This window comes from Bombus pascuorum, chromosome 1, assembly GCF_905332965.1.
Source record: "Bombus pascuorum chromosome 1, iyBomPasc1.1, whole genome shotgun sequence".
Taxonomy (NCBI): Eukaryota; Metazoa; Arthropoda; class Insecta; order Hymenoptera; family Apidae; genus Bombus; species Bombus pascuorum.
In genome coordinates, this window is record NC_083488.1 from 16,934,615 (window position 1) to 16,956,471 (window position 21,857).

The 21,857-nt window shown below is 33.2% G+C and overlaps 4 protein-coding genes across 8 annotated transcripts in view; 2 read left to right on the plus strand and 2 right to left on the minus strand.

The window, feature by feature from the left end:
- Positions 1-7,591, plus strand: part of LOC132906690 (putative transcription factor SOX-15) — a 68,149-nt gene extending 60,558 nt beyond the window's left edge. For both annotated transcript variants that reach the window (XM_060959096.1, XM_060959087.1), the window contains exons 5-9: positions 812-1,034; positions 1,995-2,191; positions 2,750-2,967; positions 3,544-3,847; positions 6,062-7,591. In XM_060959096.1, the coding sequence (XP_060815079.1) occupies positions 812-1,034; positions 1,995-2,191; positions 2,750-2,967; positions 3,544-3,847; positions 6,062-6,612 (1,493 nt within the window). In that variant the 3' untranslated portion in view covers positions 6,613-7,591. The remainder of the gene's footprint in view (positions 1-811; positions 1,035-1,994; positions 2,192-2,749; positions 2,968-3,543; positions 3,848-6,061) is intronic.
- Positions 7,592-9,917: 2,326 nt separating this feature from the next.
- On the minus strand, positions 9,918-14,964 carry LOC132906755 (out at first protein). Its single transcript, XM_060959246.1, has 4 exons — positions 14,691-14,964; positions 14,407-14,520; positions 14,009-14,327; positions 9,918-13,919 (listed from the first exon to the last, which is right to left on the minus strand). Exons 1-4 carry the CDS (start codon positions 14,784-14,786, stop codon positions 13,609-13,611), a joined length of 840 nt encoding a protein of 279 aa, XP_060815229.1. The 5' UTR covers positions 14,787-14,964; the 3' UTR covers positions 9,918-13,608.
- A 426-nt stretch (positions 14,965-15,390) lies between these two features.
- Positions 15,391-18,896, minus strand: LOC132906770 (WD repeat-containing protein on Y chromosome). Of its 3 annotated transcripts, none has more exons than XM_060959289.1 (4): positions 18,328-18,896; positions 15,922-16,402; positions 15,655-15,749; positions 15,391-15,510 (listed from the first exon to the last, which is right to left on the minus strand). In XM_060959289.1, the coding sequence occupies exons 2-4, from the start codon at positions 16,126-16,128 to the stop codon at positions 15,408-15,410; spliced, it is 405 nt and encodes a 134-aa protein (XP_060815272.1). In that variant the 5' UTR covers positions 16,129-16,402; positions 18,328-18,896; the 3' UTR covers positions 15,391-15,407. The 3 variants fall into 3 exon arrangements, with proteins under 3 accessions (XP_060815272.1, XP_060815283.1, XP_060815265.1); XM_060959300.1 differs by having other exon boundaries at positions 16,563-18,896; XM_060959282.1 differs by having other exon boundaries at positions 15,922-18,896.
- Positions 18,897-19,069: 173 nt separating this feature from the next.
- Positions 19,070-21,857, plus strand: part of LOC132906733 (synaptotagmin 1) — a 32,169-nt gene continuing 29,381 nt past the window's right edge. Inside the window, exon 1 of one of the 2 annotated variants that reach the window (XM_060959206.1) lies at positions 19,070-19,307. The gene's annotated coding sequence lies outside the window, so the exon portion shown is untranslated. The remainder of the gene's footprint in view (positions 19,308-21,857) is intronic. The other variant, XM_060959197.1, reaches the window with a different exon arrangement.

Here is a 21,857-nt window from a genome sequence, read left to right on the forward strand (position 1 = left end):
ATATACTACGTATTAAATGATAACTCTTAAGTACTTGTGTTTAACTTGCTATTATTAGCATACTTAAGGGACAATTACGCAGAAAATACTTCAAGTTACATATTCCTATTATACCCAATACACCAAAGGACCCTTAATTAACGCTATAATTACCAGCCTACAATGTGTTCCCAAGTGCAGAATCCATTATTTGACATTACGATTACCAATCTACAGTGTGTTTCAAAACGCGTACTATACACAGGTGACAATAATTGAAGGAGTATGGTAGAAATGAATAGTCGTAGATAACTCCGATTTGATCTTAAAAAAAGATCAGAATACATTTCATATCCGTGCAGCTGCATGTCTTTAATAATTACAACAGGAATAAACTGAAACTCCAAATTTGCCAGTTTATTGGTTCTAGTAGTTATTAAATGATTATTTGATAAACACAGTACTAATTACCTAACTCTGCTATATAAACAAACGTCCGATAATTATTGAAATAAACCACATACATAATTAAACCACTACAACCGCAAAGAAGAAGATCGAGCATCCTACAGCTCAAAAGTTCAGTCCCCGAAGGTATCCAGAGAAAAGAAGCAATAATCTCCACACCCTTTCCCCTTCTCTTTTATCGTATACATCCGCGTGTAACATTATTCATACAATTTTTATTGCCTTTCACGCCGCCCCCTGAATTCAGGAACACCGGTGGTAAGCATCGTTTCAATATATACCTACAGCTAACGTTGCAATGTCGTATCGAAAAATCGTGGCACCGTTGCGGCACCAGCTAACGGATGGTCCCCATGTATTTCAGGGAAGAAATGGCGAGGGTTGACCCCGCAGGACAGAAGGCCGTACGTGGAGGAAGCCGAGAGACTGAGGGTCATACACATGCAGGAACATCCGAACTACAAGTACAGGCCACGGCGTAGGAAACACGCGAAACGGGCCCCAGGGGCGCCGTCCTCTCCTCCGTCCGCGACCAACACCACGGTCAATAGGTCCAACCCCTCTGGTACCACGATTCATCATTCCATGTAAGTCGATATCTCCTCTTGATTCGCCGCGATTTTTCAACATCATTCCCGTTCCGTCATCGAATTAATCGAGCGTGCAAGGTGCGCGATCGAGACGTTGGAATTAATTTTCATCGATATCGAGTTTGATAGGAGCAAGGGTTATCGGATTGGGTAATACTGTTGGTGATAGTTGGTTGAAGGTTGAATCGAAGTGTTACTATCTGTGTGCATTTACGATGGCTGTAATATAAAGTATATGCTTATTCGTAAATGGATTTATTTTTTATCAGGCTTTATATGCAGATTTTATTTTCGTTACGTCAAATTATTGTAATCGTGTGAAAGTACTGCTGCTAAGTGATGAAGTGTAATATATTATTATGCACTTGGGCCTAATTAATTGGTGTAGAAATAGTAGGATAAATACAATGCTGTACAAATACCTTTTATAGTATTGTAATTGTGTTTGGTACTTGATATATTTTTATATTTATTTCATATGTTTTTGTTATTTTATGTAAAGATGAGAATAACCTGAAATCTGTTTACAACAAATATTTATATAGATAAAAATTAAGTAGAATAAGGCCTGATGGAATTCAGTAATTTCAGAGTACAAAAACGTTATTAGTACCAAGATGTTTCTTAAAACTATTATTAAAATGTGAAATATACTTGTTCAAAGACATAGTTATAAATACTAACTATATTTTACATTTTACTTCATCAATGAAGATACAATGTACTCTGTCTGTAGAAACTTAAACTATGTAACAGATCTTTCGTCAATGAAGTTAAAATAGTTCTGCACTAATCATTCTCACTTTGAGTTAAAAAAGCACGTTTCAGCGAAACAAAAATATTCTTTCAAACGATATGCATCGAGTTTCGTTCGTGCCATCCTTCCGTTTAACAAGTTCTTCGTGTTAAAGACGTTTCTTGGAAGAATTACGAAGTGACGTTCAATGTTTATTTAAGGTCCAAGATGGACAGTTATCAAGGCATTCCTCAGATCCCGTGGGGCGGACATTCCCCGATCTCATCCCTGTATCACCAGCAGCAGCAGCAAGGTATTCAGGAGTACAAATCGGAGAGCAATTCCTTGTACGGTAGTCCTTATACGCCTATCATTCACACACCGGACATATCTCCAGTTGCCAGTCCCGAGCCAGATGGTGAGACATTGTACTCGCATTAATTACCGTACAGACAACCGTGGAACTCGAGGAATTATATCTACATATATAACTAAATTATTAGTGTTTAAATAAAAAATCAAGTTATTATTAATTTAAATTAAAATAACAAATTATAAATTTAAATTACTAGTAATAAATCACAAATTACAAATTATAATTATTGGTAATAAATTCTAAATTAAAAATTAAAATTATCAGTAATTTCAATAGGAAATTTCAGTTATTTACGTTTTAATTTTAAATGGTTTTCATGGCACTTGAAAATTCTGTTCTTCTTCTTTTTTTGGTAAAAATATCCACTTTATTAAATTGTCCTGTTAAATTCCTATTAGAAGATCCTTTAATAAAATAAAACATTTCTCTTTAAAATGATATACCTCTACTAAAGTGTTCTATTACGAATTTCTATAGCAGCAAGTTGTATATATATTATTAGATTATTATTATTATTTCATCAGGAAGCATATTCTATCTCTTGTACGTGGTTATGGAAACATATAGCGTTTGAATTATTGACGAATTAATCTTGATCAGGTGACGGAACGCATTTGCCATCCAATCAAAATCCAGATCCTGAACGTGATCTGATGGAGGGTTCGTCGAAGCAGCACGGCGAAATGAGCGAGCAAACGAAACGGTACACTTTCATGAGTACCGATAATCAGCTGCACACGGGTCATGCTGGTGGTACTAGCATATCGTCGTGTCAGAATTCTGGTGCTTACACAGATACTCTGACTTACAAAAAATCGGTGAGTAATGGCGTGCATACGAACGATCTTGCTGGGGACTATGAGGACAAATGTAGACTCGTTTAGTAGGTTGCTTTGCGATTACTTGCTTGACAAATCTATATCGTGGATTATTATAAAATTTTAGATACTGTTCGAAATACGAAATTCAAAATGGACGTTTAAAATCCTGAAAAATTGCGGACGGGTAAAATTGTAAATTCATTTCTACTAACTCGTCAGCAGAAACGTTCCAACTGAAAATTTGATTTCACAGAGTAACGTCAAAGGCAAGAAACAGTGGTTTACGTTATTTTTCATTTTGTATTCCTTTAAAAAGGAATGAACGATACGTAAACATTTGGTTCGTCAATGAAACACTATTTTCACTCAACGTTGCATAAATATCTAATCGATAAAAATATTCCATTCAACATGCAAACCTCTTCGACTTAAACGAAAAATTTATTTCACACCTCACGATCGAACACGTGGCACATTTATCTATTTATCGTAACGTTTGGACATGCTAACGTGTCAATTACAGTAGGACGAAACACGAGTGAAAGTTTCAACGGTAATTTTTCTCTCTTTCAGGTGAGTTACTTAAATTTCGAGAGACAGCCGTCGAGCATAGCCGCGGTTGGTATAGCGAACGGGATGATGGTATCGTGCAATAAATTGCGCTCTGGATTTGAAAATGTTGGCTCTGTGACGGGGACTTTTTATCCGCCAGTCGCATCCCCGCATGATCAATCGTTGCAGCACTACACGAACACCCAATCCTCGAAGACTGCCAACTATTCGATGCAGTCCACTGTTGAGAGCAACTATAATCCTGTTCAGTGTGCCAATCGACAACAGTCCATGGGGATTCGCGGAGCCGCTGAAGGTTGTTCCGGTAATCCTTTATTCATTTTTACGTATTATATGCTGTGTTACAGTTGGATCAAATCCAGTATACAAACGCGATTGGAACCCAGTTACGCCGCTTCTATATTCTTTTGGATGTTTATTTGGATTTCTTATTGATCTTTGTTCGAATATTTGTTAAACATATATCGAAACATTTCGATTTTTTTTTTAGGCTTGTACGATTATTATGATGGCCGATGATGGGTCCTTTTAAAATCCAGAAAATAGGATTTCTTTCGGTTATGCCCTTTCTTTCTGAGTCGTTTGACATAGATATATATCTTTCCTTGGTTTATGAGACAAAATGATTATATTCTTTTGTGATAGAAAAAAGAGCAATAATAAAAATGTCTGTGATTTAGGGAATTTTATAATATCGTAACATCAGAAATTTATACGTTAAGTTGTTAATTTTGTTTGCTCAATTTAATTCTTAATAACATCTTCGTATTTCATATCTATCCTTCTTTACTTTTTTAGAAATACGCAAAATAAACGAGGAGTGGAAAAAAATAAAGCTGCAATCAAATAAATATCAATAAATCAATGAATAAAGTTTTGCGGGAAACAATGTTTTCTTTATCAAAATGTTATTTATTGACAGAATATAATAAAACTTATTTATTACATGCACTATACTACTTTATGTAACTTTACAATATTTTTATTTCAACATCTCGGAGATCCGCTAATTAATCATAAAAAGAGCTTTATATTTTAAGAAAGGACGTAAGTCCATTATGTAGTTTCCTCAACGAGACCGCAAGTGCCAGCACAGATTTTCTTATTTGATGGGATAATTGAAGCAGATTTATCTATGCACATGTTCAAGCACGAGGGTGAGAGCTCGTTGGCACATTGCACTTACAGCTCGATTTAGAAAACTGATCATGTGACTATATCACATACGAAATTCTAAAAACTATATGAATTATCGTGATAACATTTTCCTTTATATTTACTGATATTCGTCTTCGTATAAACAAATTTTTTAAGAGAAAAAGAATTTTTTATATGACAAAGCCTTTTTTATTTCCACTTCTCAAATGTTTGAATTAATCATGCCATATAATCAGATAAGTGTTACAATAACAAAGTGCAGATGTAAAAAAGACGTATTAGATATAAGAATGCGGTAATTTCAGTGCTATTCTTACAATCTCTCATCATTTACTACATAATTTTCATTTTTTCCTGCAATCAACTTCTATCTTTGAATTATCTAACTTCTTTGAAGTACAAGCAACAGATATAATTGCATTTTACAATTTCTGGGAATACTTGATCACAAATGAAAGTTTCATTTTATTGCATAATACGAAATAAATAAAACTGTAGCTAACTTTAGAAAGAGTTCGGCAGTACATAATGTATCCTCAAAGTCGACAGTGAGAGTAGAATTAGTGTCAGAAATTCAGAGCAGAAGGAGCAACAAGATCTAAATCTTCCCTCAGTTATTTCTTACAACATTTAAGACAAACTACACGCATACTATAAATAACAAATACATGCAAATGGTACAGAAAATTTCTTAACACTTTGCCAACCTGCAGAGTTAAAATCGCCTACCAACAGGTGTTGAAAGTATCGCACATTCTTGGTGAAATAGTAACATTTAAAATTAACCGAAACTTCTGTAACTCCTATCACTATACAATGCAAATGTTAATGAAATGAAATGTGGATGTAAAAACCATTTCTCTGAAAATATTCAGATACGGAAAATAAATTTATTAGAAAATTATTCTTGTAAAATAAGATCATTCGAGATTTTTATATACAGACAAATATGTAAATGTTATTGAAATAATATAATGTATGTACATACGTATAAAGAGCTGAAGAAAAAAATAGTGCAGCTAGAAAAAGGTTTTAAAGAGTAAGTTCCACTTAAAAATAACTTCTTAAATTATCAAGAATGTATTTTCCCAAAGTACCCACAGTTGCGATAACTTCAAAGATCCAATAACGATCAAGCAAGTTGGCCAAATCGAATAACACCATACAGCCACGCTAATTACTGCAACACCCCCAAGCGAGACAGTTTTGCAAATACAAACCGCTTGTCTGTCTGTGGCAACTCGAGCAACCCGAAATCTCTTTTCTGGCTTTCTCCTCTGCGCATAATAGCCCCTTTATTCGCGACGTTACGCGCGGAAGGAGACGAGGCTATTCTTCTCGACGACCGATTTATTTCCAGGTGTATCCCACCGGTACCAAATGAGTCATCACCAGGAGTACCAAACGGAGGGAACCAGCGCTGGCCAACAGCATCCGATTCTGGGTCATATGGAGGCAGCGATGGCCACCACCGCCGAAGAAGAACAGCAACAGACGTTACAGTTGGAGAAGTATTTCAAATACTCGCATCCGACCAACGTGGCGCATACCAGCCTCACCTCTCAGAATCTCCTTGACAGCAATCATAATTACGCCAGTGATCTTCGTTACTACACGCCCCAGCAGACGCAGCTGGACATGTCGAACTCTCAGTGCATCGTCGACGATCAAGCCAAGGATGCTCGATGCTCGAACGTGGCCATAGGCCATGCGATGGAGCAGTACCATCAGGCCATGGATGTGGCCAAGTATCCGGAACACCAACAGCAACAGCAGCAGCAACAGCAACAGCAACAACCGCAACAGACTCAACAGGGTCAGCAATCGCAGAGTATCGAGCATGTTTCGAAGGCGGACGACGATTTCAGTGTAATACTTGCCGACGTGCGCAAGACTTGTTACAGTAGCTAGTGTTTCAACTAGATCAGAGCTGTCTGTAGGAGAATACTGAGAAACTTGGTGTTCCTTGTTTCGCCATTGATTTCTTGCGGTCGGGTGTTATAGGCCTAATCTTTAATGTAAAGAAATCGAATTGTTTGGTTGTTGGTATAGTAAGCATTGCAAGCATTGATTACTCAAGGCTGATGAACCTTAATACTTAACTAGAGGTATAAAGATGTATTAACCTTTTGTCGTCAAATATTGTCGCAGTGGGTACATTTAAAATTTGTCTTCAAAGCCGAATAGCTCTGCTATAACGATGGTAAATATTTATTGCTCCGATTAGTTGGTACCGCTCCAAAAAAATGCAAAGAACACAAAGGATTAACATGTGGATGACGCTACGTTGGCACCACAGTCTGCTTGCTTTCGGAGACAGATGACACAGTGACACCATATTAGTGTCATCAACGAAACAGAAAATTTCAGTCACATTGAGTGGCTACCACTTTGCTGCTCCAGACAATATATGAAATACATTTATATGTAATAGATAATGTAGTAAATACCTAAATGCAACAATAGAGGTAGGAGAAATGTGATTTGTTTAAAGAAAAAAGGAACATCCTTGAGTACTTAATATTTGTTTCTACTATAGTGAAAGAAGTCACTCCCATAGACAGCTCTATCTTAGATAATCTGTTTGATATTGGCGATCTAGCCCTTATGGCTGCAGAGAAGAGTTAGGTGCTAACGTTTTTAAAGAATCCGGTGCTTATACACATTTCTGTACACACTTCCGGTGCTAATGCTCTTGATCAGGAGGTGTGGTTGCAAGATTACAAAGAATTGATAATAGATTATTGTTTCTTGTTGTTTAAAATAGCTATTTTATATAGCTACTTTATTTACTCTTTTTAGCTCTTTGCACTCGAATGAATAATAACAAATATCATGCAAAATAGGTATACTAACATATATGTGCATGTTTAGTTTCTCTTTAATTCAAGGGTGATTTCAGAAGATACATTTAATTATTGCGAGATACAATAAATTATATACATTTTATATATAAAACATATTTGGGGATATCATCTTTTTAATAATTACATAATAATTTTTATATGTATTATATATATTATATATACATATATATATATATATATATATATATATATATATATATATATTTTATATATATATTATATTATATATAATACATATAAAAATTATATATAATATGTTATATATTATATATAACAATTATTATGTAATTATTTTCTCTAATCTCGATATAAATGGAAGCTAATTATCATTTCTTACCCTAATAAATTAATTGGCTAATTTAACCACACGATTTGAATAAAAATTATTTACGACATTCCTAATTAAATAAAAACTGGAACTATCGTCAAGTGCAAAAAGTTAATCTCGTCGAAAAAATTTCAGGGTGACACACTTACCGCGTTATCTTCTTTGAAAAGAAAGTGAAACGAACATAGAGCGTGATAATTTAACAGGTCCTCGGTAGAAACAATTGTGCGCATCAGTTAACAGTTATTTATTACAGAGAATTCTCGGCATTCGTCAGTGTGTCTGACGAAGATGACAAAAATAAAGTAGAGTAGCATCCTAAATTCTGACGCATAACAATATGGTGTGCTATAACGCAACGTGTTAAAATTGAAAAATGCAATTTTTTACCAATGCTATTGCAACCACACCTCGTAATCTTTTCTACTCGTTCGGACAAAGCGATAAAAATCGAATCTCTTCGAACTTCGATAAACTTCATGCGCGAAGTATTTGTACGTAATGACGGTCGAGACATAAAGAAATCAAGACATACTCCGATTTCCTTAATGTCCAGAAACGTTATTATGGTTGTAGAAATGTCTTGTTTATTTAATTTATAAGATCAATTGATCGAAATGACGATGTTCGGTGACAGAATCGTTGAAAGCAACGGCGTTATTGTTGAACTATTTTTATCCACCTATGCACTCATGGTACAGCATAGCACTGTATATTTAGAGCATACATGCATATTTCCGCGTCGAAAATAGATCGAATAATTTTCCGTAACGAATTAAATGACGTATCAGTTTCTCGTAACGATCGATGCTTGATGGCAGTCTACTTAAGAACAAAAATATGCTACATCCTTTCTTACATATTCATCGTGATAATTACGAAAACGACGTTTATTTCTAACGTAACGATTTAGTCATCTTATTTATGGCGCACATTTCAAAATTCAGATACTTAATGTAAATGGAAGATATATATATATATAGATATACATGTTTTTATGGCGATAATGTAGAATCTTCTGTGAGAAATACTTATTTAAAAGAAAAAAAAGACGATATTAATCGAAGTACCTTGTTTCCAATAAGTGTACGAACTTTTCTTAAGCCTCCTAGTTGGCTCTTTTACATGTGTATAAGCACGATCTCCTTATTTTCCTCTGTTTCAGATGACTGAACGAAATTCTCGTTGTAAATGTAGCATAAACGTAGCAGAACGAAAGTTTCTTTTTTTTTGTCCCTTTTTTTACTCACGTAAGCTTCTACTTTCATAGTCTTTAATACTCTATGTAGCATACGATGATACGTATATGTAGCGTGGCAATAAACGTGGATATTTTATCGTTCGATCCTCGATTTTGAATACACTTGCGTAAGCGACATATGGAATTTAGGTAATGAGTGTAAAGAATGCTGGGGAGGAGAACTAAATTATTATGATTATTGTATCGTACTTAATAGAGACAATTATCAACAACATTCATGGCTTCTCGTGTATTTTTCGACCACTCATTATCAAATTAATTCATTTCGCTAGTGCTACATCGTTGGAGATTGAAACAAACAAATATATAAAATACAAAATTGAGAATGTATAGGATGTTTCGTCTTATCTTGTCAACCTTTCAATCAATTATCTAGTTTCTTTTTCTGCAGCAATTACTTATTTCGTTAAAACACATTCAACATCTTTAATTTTCAAGATTATCTTTCTTTTAGATCTCGAAATTTAACTTTATACCAATAATATTGTTTTTTACTTAAAAATATGCAATTAAAAAAAGATACGGACAATCATGAAAATTCGAAAATCGTAGAGGATTAATATTGCTATTTATTATGGTATTTATTCTACTGAATGGGATATACTTTTTTATGCGGTTAAAAATAATAAAGCTAAATTAGCAAGAAAATGGTAAACAAGATATTTATAACACCCTATATCATTTGAAATAATTTATTATAATATAATAAATATATTACTAATAAAAATTCTAAAAGATATGGATTAATTAAACTCAACGATTGCTTACTCGTTCTTTTTATTAAATATATATAAAAAATATGTGTATAAGTTACAATGTTATGTGTAAAGCTGAAATTATACACGGTGAGTAACATCAAGTTTCGATTCGAAGTATCGATAGAAAAATGTTTAAATGCTATTAGTATATCCCCTTACTATACCCGTTTCCCAGACCCCTACAGTGTTAGCCAAACTGAAATCTCATAACAGTGTGTGTGTTCGCAAGTTAAAGGTAATAAATCAGTGCCTTCGTTATTCGAGAGCAAAAGAGAGAAAGAGAAAGCTTTAACATAGTATGAAATTCATTCAAACAGGAACAAGTGTTTGAAATATTTTCCTTAAGTTGGACCATATCATTAATTAATGTCTATACCCTTATGTCTTATGTTATTCATGTGAATTTCTTTTTATGTTTCTTTCTTTTCTTTTCTGCTTTGTTAATCATGCACATTAAATGACACATATAATTTATCGAGATACTAACAGTAACATCTTAAACATTCTGCAATTTGTCTATACCGTGTTTGGTAATTAAGTATACAGGATGATTCACAAGAAACTGATCATCCAAATCTTTTAATAAATCAAATATTTTCTGGAAATAAATATGATAAACGCAATATTCTGTCAAAATTCCAGTTAATTTTCTTAAAGCCTTACAATTCTTTTTCAAAGAAAATTAAAGATTCAGTTTTAGTGAGACATCAAATTCTCATCATTTATAATGCTGAGAATTGGTAGCCTCATTATGAAGATTCATAAAACAGTATCACTGGACCCAATTTTATACAAACTATCATACAGAAATAATAATGTACATATTTACATAAGAACAATGATAACGTTGGAAATTAAAAAAGATTTTTTTTAATTATTTTCTCAAAAGTTCTTAGACTGTGTTTTACGCTTTTGACTTTGCTTCTAAGTCAAACAGCACAAAGATTATCTGTGTACTCCATTTTTTGTGAGTCACCCTATAGTTCATAGGTACTTATATACACAATGTACAAATTTATATTGCTGTTTGCAAACTTAACCGATTACACAGTCCGCGAATTACTTAAATTACTTAATCGAATTATATCGCTCTGACTCATACGCACATGCAGTTCATTGCCGGTGAAGACTGTGGTACTATTTTCCTCGTTCGTTCATCTTTTAGTGAAATATAGTATACAATCGTTAAGTGGTACAGACATGAGTGAATCGATAACGACGAGTGTCGTTTAACGCTTACAAGTTTCATAGATGTTCGATTATAGATGTAAGTATGTGCAATATATGTGTATATATACTTATTATCTTTTTGCTCATTTGTTCACTTATGCTAGGAATTTCGTCAAATACGATTTTGTGTCGGTGAGGAAGCGCGGTGAATTGCAACGTGTATATATAATATGTTTATTATTAAATTGGACAGATATTGCAGTCTTGTTTATAGTGGTTTGCTATGAAACGTATACTCCCATTTTTTATCTCTCTCATTTAAATACCAAGCGCCCTCTTTGTACAAATAATAAATAATTTTTATTCCATACAAATCAACAATACTTTTTACTCACTGAATATTTTATATATAATGTATATCCTACGAATTGTACACGTTTCGGTTATTAACAAACTATCTTTATATACAAAGACTTAATTCATTCTCACGTGCCCTCAACGTTTATATTTTGCATCAACGCGTGCTTCTTCTCCTATGTTATGTACAATTCGAACTTAATTTACACATATAAATGGCAGCCTTACATGTCATGTATAAAATTCTGTACATATACTAGTGCGTTTAGTGCTAAGCAAACACACGTAATCATTTTTTACAAATCACTAGAAATATAAAAAACTTGTTGAGATATGAATTATTTAATTTTGAGAAGGATAATAATAGATATAGTACTAGCCTTAAAATACATTGCACCAAATTACCACTAACAGAAAATTCGATATTAACTTCGATATTTCCAAACTAATGATAAACATTACGTTAAATATAAATTGATAACATTAACATTTAATATTGTTTGTATAATATAATTTTATTTGTACGTAAAAAATAGTAAAATTAGATTTTATATTAATTTATCACTATTATGCATTAAAATGTCTTACACATAAATAAACATTAATTAAACAGCCGAAAAAGTATAGTTTACTTATTTCGTTAAATGCATTTAGGTTTGAAAAATCTATATTTATCGACACACTTTCTCTCAGTAATAATCTCATAAAAAATTCCATTCCAACAATATATTTCTCAATTTGTATTATCAATTGAGCAACTCTTTTATATTTCTAATAGAATAAGAAAAAATTACGTGTATGAACTTAGACTAGATGCACTTTAATGCATTGTGGCACTACTACACGTGGGTAAATTAGACGCGAAAGTCTTCATATTACTCTGAATGGATTATTTGTAACCTACAGTATTCATGACGTATACACACAAATATTTATTGCTAACCGTCTGTTTTATCCGGCTGTGAACAGTTAATAAAAACAGTCTGTTCAAATTTCTCGAACAATTTTACGCCCTCTATTATGCAATAAACATTGTTGTTTTGTGACCAAGTATGTATGTTTAGTAGTATATATTTTGTAAGACACATTGTGCATATAATGTAAGGTATGTTAGGAATGATTACATTTTTGATAAATGCAGGCAAATACTAATTCGGGAATGTGATGAATGATAAGTGTAAACTTAAATAATTTTCATATAACAAGATATGACAACTAAGTCTTTTAGAATTAGTTTTGCTTTTTCTTTTTTTAATAGTTCCATATTTTACCATACCTTGTTCTCCCTATAAAATATTTTGTTAGTTATCCTAGTAAAATACAAATATTACTGTTACAAATGCATCCATTCAGTACAGCCTATAAAAGTAAGAATTTATCTAACATAGGTCTGTCGACGTCCTGGTACATGTACCGAAAACATCCTTCTAACCTGCTTCCGTCATTATGGAAGCCCCGATACCGATCCTATATTTTTATAGAAAAACACTGACATCTAGAAAGCATATAATTAATATCAACCTGCGAAGATGATACTAATGCTCACAACTGTCTTCAGTCTCACTGCTAGTGAGAGATTTCCTTTACTATAAATGACAGGCGATACAGGGGCCCCACTAATGGACAGAGCAAATTTAAAAATTTGGCGAACATTATATCTAAATCATCTGACCCATACTAGTCTTCTTCTCGAATAGATATTGTGAAATGAAATATATATATATATATATATATATATATTACATATTTACGACATCTTTTCAAATAAAATAGAAAAATAATATCTTAAAAATTGTTCAAAATGAAATTACTCCAAAATGCTATTATAATGAACAAGTCGATATACCCTGATAAGAGTGAGCACAATTAATACTTGATATGTACAGACGAAATAAAGTTAAAAATTTGGTGAGATCAATGATGATTTGACAAAGATATATAAGTAGCAAAGGTACCTTTTGTTACAAATGTTTACTTTTTAAAGCATTTATGATGAGCATAATAATATTAAAAAGAAAGTGAAATTGAAATTATACCATAGGATGATTTTTGTTAATGTATATGTGATAAATTAATATGTCGAAAGTAGTTTTGCTTTCTGATAATTTGAATAACCTTACCCTCTTTCATAAATTAAAGCCTATATATCTACAGTGTTCTTATGTGTCATTCATCCCATAAACAATTCTGCTTCATTTTAGAATAGTATGAGAATATAAAACATTTTTTACAAGTTTTAATGCCACATTTATATGGAGCGGCTGCTTTTTTACCATCACCTTTGCCTTTGCAAAATTTTAAACCACATGGGTACCAACCAATACATAATTCTAATGAACATGTACAAGGTGCCCACATATTCGATGTGTCTGCACACCGTGTTACAAATAACGATCTTGAATCATTTGTACCTTGTTGCGTTATAGAATTTGTGCTGAAGTTGTACACAGCTGCCATGAGTGAAAGTTCGGATGAGCCTAATAAGAGAATAAGGAAACTTTGAAATTAGATACTATATTTGAAAATATTTTATTTACATGTTAGTTTATCTATTAATATAACTTACCGGGCCTTTGAATCCACTGTTTTATATCTTCATTTCTAGTATAAGCAGATCCAGCTGCTTCTCCACAAAGAGTTGCAATGTGTTTAGAAATATCTTTGGATTCAGATACATCTAAGAATAAATCCATGGTATAATTTACGTGACCTTTATCTTCTTCTGCAACACGCACAGTGCCTGGATTTTTTTGCCGTAATTTAGACATAGCATCAGATGATATGAAATCCACTTTGAAAAAGTGATTAACAAAGCATAAAACTTGATATTGATTTTGACCACGTTCTTCTTCACCAAGAACTAAAGCTTTTATTATTTGAACTTCCTGAAGGAATAAATAAAATATTTTATTTCTCTTTGTAAAACATATAAAAAAGATAAAGGGTTTCAAAATAATGAATTACATTTTTAAAATCAATGAGTTGTGTCACTAAGGTACCATCTGAACATTGAAATTCTAAGGTAATAACATCTTCACTAACATTGGAAGAAATCGTTTCCAAGAGAATATCACCACCCTGTAAATTAAAAGTGCATAGATAACACTATTTTGTTAAACTTTGAATTCGTCGAGGTTATTCAAGATGAATTATTAAATTATATCAAAATATCTTTCATTAAATAGTATATCTATAATTATAATTTTATTAATTCCTTATAATAGTAAACGAGAGAAAAAGATTCGTACCTGATTTTTAACATTTATGAGCAAGTGAGTCGTACAAACACTATACAAATAGTGCAATAAAAAACAGACTGTAAATAATTCGTTGAATTTCTTCATTGTTGCATGTTGTAACTACTTTTTTCACAGTACTAATCACTGTTGTAATTAACTATAATTGATCGACATTTATTAGAAAGATAAACACTTTAAATATAACCTAATCGTAAGAACCTCCTACTCTGTACATTTTGTCGCGGTCAAAGCACACATTCACAACCATATTGGCATAGAGTATGGACTAAATAGAAAAGTGTACAAAAAAGACATATAAAATACGTTTTATTAATTATTTAAGTATAATTCATAAAAGATAGAATTTACAAAGGTAAGATATATTTTATAAAAATTAATATTAACTCGCGTTAGAAATGTTGTTTAAATAACTGGTAGTTAAGAAGTTAAATTAAATTAAATTGTTAAATTAAACAAAATAATATTAAAATGAATATATTGTAAAATGTATAATAAATTAACTACAGATTAACTATAACAAAATTAACTACAATAATTACATGAAATATCTATTCTTATATATTAATTTAAAAAATCATATATTTTTATTTTTGTAGTTAGCAACTAAATTATATGAAGATAAAGTAAAGTTTGTATCATATAGAAATGGCGTTAATTAAATACATTAACAAAATAATAATTCGATCTAATATATCATTTTCAAATTCATTTCGTTTCCCGCGGTTTTAAAGAGATAGAAGACCTCTCTTTACTGGTTCTTCTGGAGGACGGTAGAGCTTTAGAGGATTTGCACGATTCAGCATCATTTCTGAAATTTTTCGGAACAGTTCTTTAAATACTCCCATATTTCACTAATTCGATTTAGAGTATTTTAATATTGAAAAATTTTGTGTTGTGAAAATAATTTATCTGAAAGAACCAACGTTTTTCTAACATTTACACGTTTACTTACTGACATTTCAATCGTAACTCAGACAATATAGGAGGTGTTGATGGTCTTTCGATAGGTTTTAAATCATATGTTTTCAAATGCATATAAACTGGAATCTGGAAATATAAATTTGTCATAAAAGTATTTTACAATAAATCGATCTATTACAAGTTCCGATTTTAAATAACAATACAAATAAAACAAACGCTTTCTGTATTCAGATTTGAATATACCCGCCTCTGAAACAAAAACCATAGAGTACCAAGTTATCGATAGAGACATACTCACGTAAGGTAGCGACGTATCAAGAGCTATCGGCTCGATATATCTCTTCGGTATATCCGGAACTCGAAAAGAACTACCCAATATAGGTGATTCTAAGCCGTTTCCATAAATCGATGCAGACGATACTTCGTTTCGAATGCCATTTAAATCCGACTCGTTTAAATCGTTGGACCACGAATCGTTTTGCTCGATTACTTCCGTATTTTCCATCTCGATAAAGTAGACTTTGCCAATAGACGGGTTGGTGAAGTTTTAAAGCGCAAGCAGGCTGAACTACTTTCGTTGAAATAAAACTGAAGACCCACTCGACGCCGAGCACTAGTCTCTAAATAATGATTCGAGGATGCTCTTCAACGTTATGTCCGACAAAGTGTTCATAAACTGAAGTTCCGTAAGTCGATATTTGGTCGATAAGTTACACTCTACTGAACAGCGGGTACCATGGAATCGTTTGTTCATCCCCTCTGAGCGTGATTCTTTCATTCTATTAATGAATTTACTTTTTCGTGATATATTGTAACATATGGTAAAATTATAAATATCTAAATTCATTTAAAAACATTTAAAAACCACCGGGGAGAAGCAGAAGTCATACTTTGTATTTATTTATAGTAGATATTATATATAGTAATAGGTAAAATAACCTTCTGTCGATTATCCACTTTTGTTCAATCAGGAATTGTTTAAATATACATGCACTCGATAAACGTTCAATTTCGATTTTCTATAAGACGAAACCTCCAACGAAACTTAATTTTCATTTTTGTCTTATTTTGAATCATAGAATCTCCCTGACTTCATTTGTATTACGAATTTAGATCCATTTCAAAAATATTGTTATACGTTATAAGTATAACAAGCCTATTTTAGAATAATCTGTACTTAATAAGTTGTTCCTTTCAATGTTATGTTACAATACTTCTTTTCCCTTAATTTAAATCAACTAGACAGCAAAGGCGAACTGTTATATTTTCTTCCTATACTTTCTATTTTTATTTAGTTACATTTAATTATATTTTCGTCATACGTAATTATCAGGACCTTTTAACTATATATATAGCTTTGCCTGTACAAGCAGTAATTTAATTATTTATCCCTGTAGTGCAAAAGAAAATTTAATTACCAGTTACATTCTTAATTTTCTTGACTTCATAAATAAAACTTTTATGCAGTATAAAGTTCAAACAAGTTAATTAAATTGAACTCGGAAAATTTATACGGTCAATAAAAATCTATGATATCGTAATTTAATTAGATTTTCTTGCAAAAGATACTGAACAACCTCGAAAATTGCATTTTTCGTTCCAGTTGAGTAATTCCTTTACGCTATAAAATGTTGGTTTAAAAGTAAGTAAATAAAGATACGTGTGTATGGTTTTTTGCGTCTATTTGACTGATGGAGCTGGATGTTAGTGACTGCGGGTGAAAAGAATTAAAAAAAAAATACGGAACTATATGAAATTTCTGTCGCGTTTTCGCAACTTTGAAGTGGAAAGAATGAGAAATAAAACAAAATAAAAATGGAACGATGCTTTTACAGCTACGAAGCATGAACGGCGAAGACAAAAGGAAAAGGGGAACGATTTTTCATGCTTACGAATTTTTGACGTAGAAAATGAAGATTAATGTTAAACAAAAGCAACATTGTTGCTACTATAATTTTAGACATCGTGATTACTATACGCATTATAAAACCGAGTGAAAATGTACATATTGTGATTTTATAGCGGGGAAGATGAATGAAAAGCAAAATAGAAATTGTAGAGGCGATCCAGTAGAAAATTAATAAAATTAATCTAGCTTACATTTCTGTTCATAAGTAAAAGAAGGTTGATATAAACTGAAAATGTTAGGACATTATTAAAATCTCTTAGAATTATTATCTTGTTTGAAGTCTTAGCTTGAAAACTTTTCAAATTAAATTGATTTCTTCTCTATCTACATCCGCCGTGCTTCTAGATCATTGCTTTAATTGGATGATATATGTACATAGTTATAGACAATTTAAGTATTCGTACTATTAATCTTTCCACTATATTTGTGTTACTTGATTTCAACATTCAACTATATTCAGAATCATATTTTGAACAAATTTTTCAGACACTTTTATCAAATTCATTTCAATTTTTCTCATTTGTGTTTAAATGAAAATATTTTGGAGATCAATACGCAACTGTTATAATTCAATAACACTCGTTTGTAGCTCATGAAAATAGTTTTTACAAATTTTTATCTCTCACTTTTTCTCTTACAATTTGAATTAATACTCATTTTCTTACGGGATCAGGAAATGTTCTAATGTTTATTACTTAACATCGCTAATTATATTTTTGTTAACAACACTTCCATGATACTAAATTTCTAAACACAAAATTCTGATAATTCACCAATAGGTATCCTAATACTTACAAACGACAGTGTATATAAACACTTGAAGTTTGAAGCGGCTTGAATTAACACCACTAAATCTGAATGAGCCTCTCTATTGTCTATAAAATCAGAACTGGAGAAGATTAGGGATGATCACGAAAAGGTAGAGGCATCGAAGATAGAGCGTATTCGGACTAGAAAATTATACAGACACAACATCCAGTTACGATAATTGGCTATATTACTGCAACTCGTACAATTTCAAATTATCGCGACATTGATCATGATCTTTCACGGATACAAAATTCCGATCGATCGATCTTTTCTTTGATATAAAGCTAACCAGTAGGTATCCTAATACTTATGAGCGAGAGTGTACGTAAACACAAACTTGAAGTATGAAGCGACTTGAATTCGAACAACTCCTAAATCTGAATGAGTCTTTCTACACCCTACATTCAGAGAACCGGAGAAGATTAGAGAAGATCACGAAAAGGTAGATGTATGAAAAGTATAATGGAAAAGTTAGAAGGCAGAAGCATCAAGCGCCTGTCGTTCAACGTAACGTCTCTTACGACTACAACAACGTTGTGCTGATCGTCGACGACGGCTCGACGTCTCCGGCGCACGCATCTGTCCAGAAGGGGCGGAAGGTGCACAGCGTCGGCTCCGTCGAAACGGCGGAAAACGTAACGTGTTTTATCGATTTCGTCGGGTCGGCCATGTTCGTGTCCGCCACCGGTCAGGCGCACTCGTGTCCCACCGTCGAGAGACCGTGCCACCGATAGATTTTCCACCGTCTACACCGTCGTCGATGTCGCAGGGCGTATAACGATGCGCTTGTAAAACGCGACCGCCCCGTGTGTTTTTTCTTTTCTTCACATCATCAGACACGAGACTCGTTCACGCTCGTTTTCCGAATCGGTCTCGGTCCGTGTCGAGGTCGACCAGCGAGCAACCAGCGAGCAGAGGAAGCTTGCGAGCATCGTTCGAGAGCAGGCAAGCGACGAACAAGCACCGTGAGTACTGTTTTTTTTTTTCATCAAAATATCCCTCTTGCGTTTCTTTATAGCAGCTATCTCATCGTTTAGTGAAAATGTGTTTCGGCTCTATTCGTTGATGATTTCTTTCGATTTATATCTGACGAGGAATTTCGGTTGAAGAAAAGTTCTACGGTTTCCTAAGCTCCCTTAAGAGGGCTGTTTCTTCGGTGCTCTCCTCCTTCGTTCAGCTAGATATCGCTTCCCTTTGGCGGTTCTCCGTTCATGTCATAAATAGACGTCTTTTTATGGACTTTGTGAAATTCCAAGTCTTTATTAAACGGTCTTTTCGATCGTGCTCGTAATGGTCTTTCTTAATGGCTAGGAACTATGTAGACGATAGCAAATTAGAGTGTTCCACAACAGAGATTATATGTTTCTTTGATTACCTTTCGTATAGAACCGATATATCTCATCTTACATCCTATTCTTTTCCTTTTTCGTGTTAATCTTTTAAAAAGAAAAAAGATGAAAGTTATTTTTTTTACATTTTCTCAATATACACTGTTCCTCTGTCGCCTGGTGATCAGTCCTAGATAAGGACAAAAGGGTATAGGGATAAAAGGGGGGAACATTTCGTGGGTAGGAGTATAATCTAGGCCTTCGATCATCATGCGAAGCAGGCATTTTCGGTCATTTAATCCCAGAATTATTTCCGAGAACGGTCGTTGGACGATATTTGGCTCTGTCGTTTCAAAACTTTCCTCTTTACCTTCGACTTCCTCGTTTATCGTCGCTCGTCCACTCGTCATCGTTCCTTCGTAGTTCGTCCATCCCTCCGGAACCATTCCCCACCCCTTTTCCCTCGCAGTCCTCAGCGATTTTTCTTTGTGCTCGACAGCTTTTGTACCGATCGTGCACCAACCAGTCAACCATATCGATATCGATCCATAATAATTCTGTTCCTTCGATTCACTGCTCGTAGCCTTCTCTTCTATTTTATTCCTCATTTCACCGTCGTTCCTCGCTGTGACATGAACGTTTCTCAGCTGCACACGCCACTCGAAACGTCGACCAGTGAAAAACGTGGGCGAGCCTGGCTAATCGATTTGCCTCCTGGCGTGAAATTTTCTGCTTCTAATTTTCTCAAGTGTTCCATGTCGCGACCCGATTACAGGGCCAATCCTTCCGCGCAAAACGAGCCAGCAACCAGTGAATAAAGAGACATTTCATGGACTCGCGGATCCCCGCCTTTCAAATTCCCTCTTCTCTCTTTCTCTCTCTCTCTTTCTCTTTCTCTCTCTCTCTTCCTCTCTCTTGCAGTCCTTTGTTGTCGCAATGATAGCACGCTTTCCGACCGTAAATGCTTCCAAAATGATCAGCAGCATTTTGGCTTGCGACTCTAAAATTTAAATTGACCTATGCCGATAAATTTTTCTACAAGCTGGTCGTTTACTCATATCTTGTTATAATGGTTTGGTGAGATGAAATCTAGGCTTTAGGTTTTTGGTCGGTTTTGATTTGGAGGCAGTCAACACCCACCTCTGCCGTTGCTGAGTGGTTATAGGTGGATGGTATCAGTGATCGATTTGATTCACTAGTAAATGGTTTAGGTTTCTTCGTGCTTTTTGGTTGCTTGATGGTCTTTTCTGTACGAATGCATTTCAGTGTTGCTTAAGAATATGAAATACAAAGAAAAGGGAGCTTTGAAGATTCTATTTATTCGTGTCTGTTATTAAATCTTGGACTTGAAATTATTGTTTTGTACAGAGGATAGTCCTTAATAATTTTATTTCTGATACTATGGTATTCTATTATATTTTGTTTTGTTTAAACACAAATGTGCGCATATTGCAGTTTCTGAACACTGTTCTTGAAGAAATTTAAAGACATGTGGAAAAATGCTTCATTATAGTCGTAGTTATCATTCTATTTTATGATATTTAACTTATTTTTTTATTATATCGTACCCTTTCTTACCTGTATATATACATTCTTGAAACAATATTTATGATTCTTCATTGTTTAGAAGAAACTGCATAAAAGTCTCTATATTCTGCAGTTATACGTGGTGGTTTCCGGCGTTATTGACAAGCGATCAGTGTATTCAGCTTTTGTAAAACGACTCTACGTTATTTTGTTTCGCTTTAAAAACGTGTTCTATCATGCGATTCCTACGACATTTTATCATAAAAGTCACTACTAATTGTACATTAACATGTGAATAATATTTCATCCAAGTAAACATTTCATATCTGCGTCCTTTACTTTACCATTTAACGCTACTAAATTACATATAAAGCGTAATTTAGTTAGTTTGAAGGATCCTCAATTACTTCATCTCATTTACGTCAACATGATCGAGCATATAGATTTTAATTTAATCTAAAATTTAACAGATAAAATTTGCATTCGCTTAAATAGTTAAATAAAAAGATTTATGGAGAAATCAAATTCTAATTATCTATATATTTATACGTATATAAATGAATATTTTCAAGAAAAAACTGGGATTTAATTCAATGTAGAAATTCACTGGTGCATGAGACTTGTCAAAAATTTGTGTTCATGAACGTTTAACCAATTATT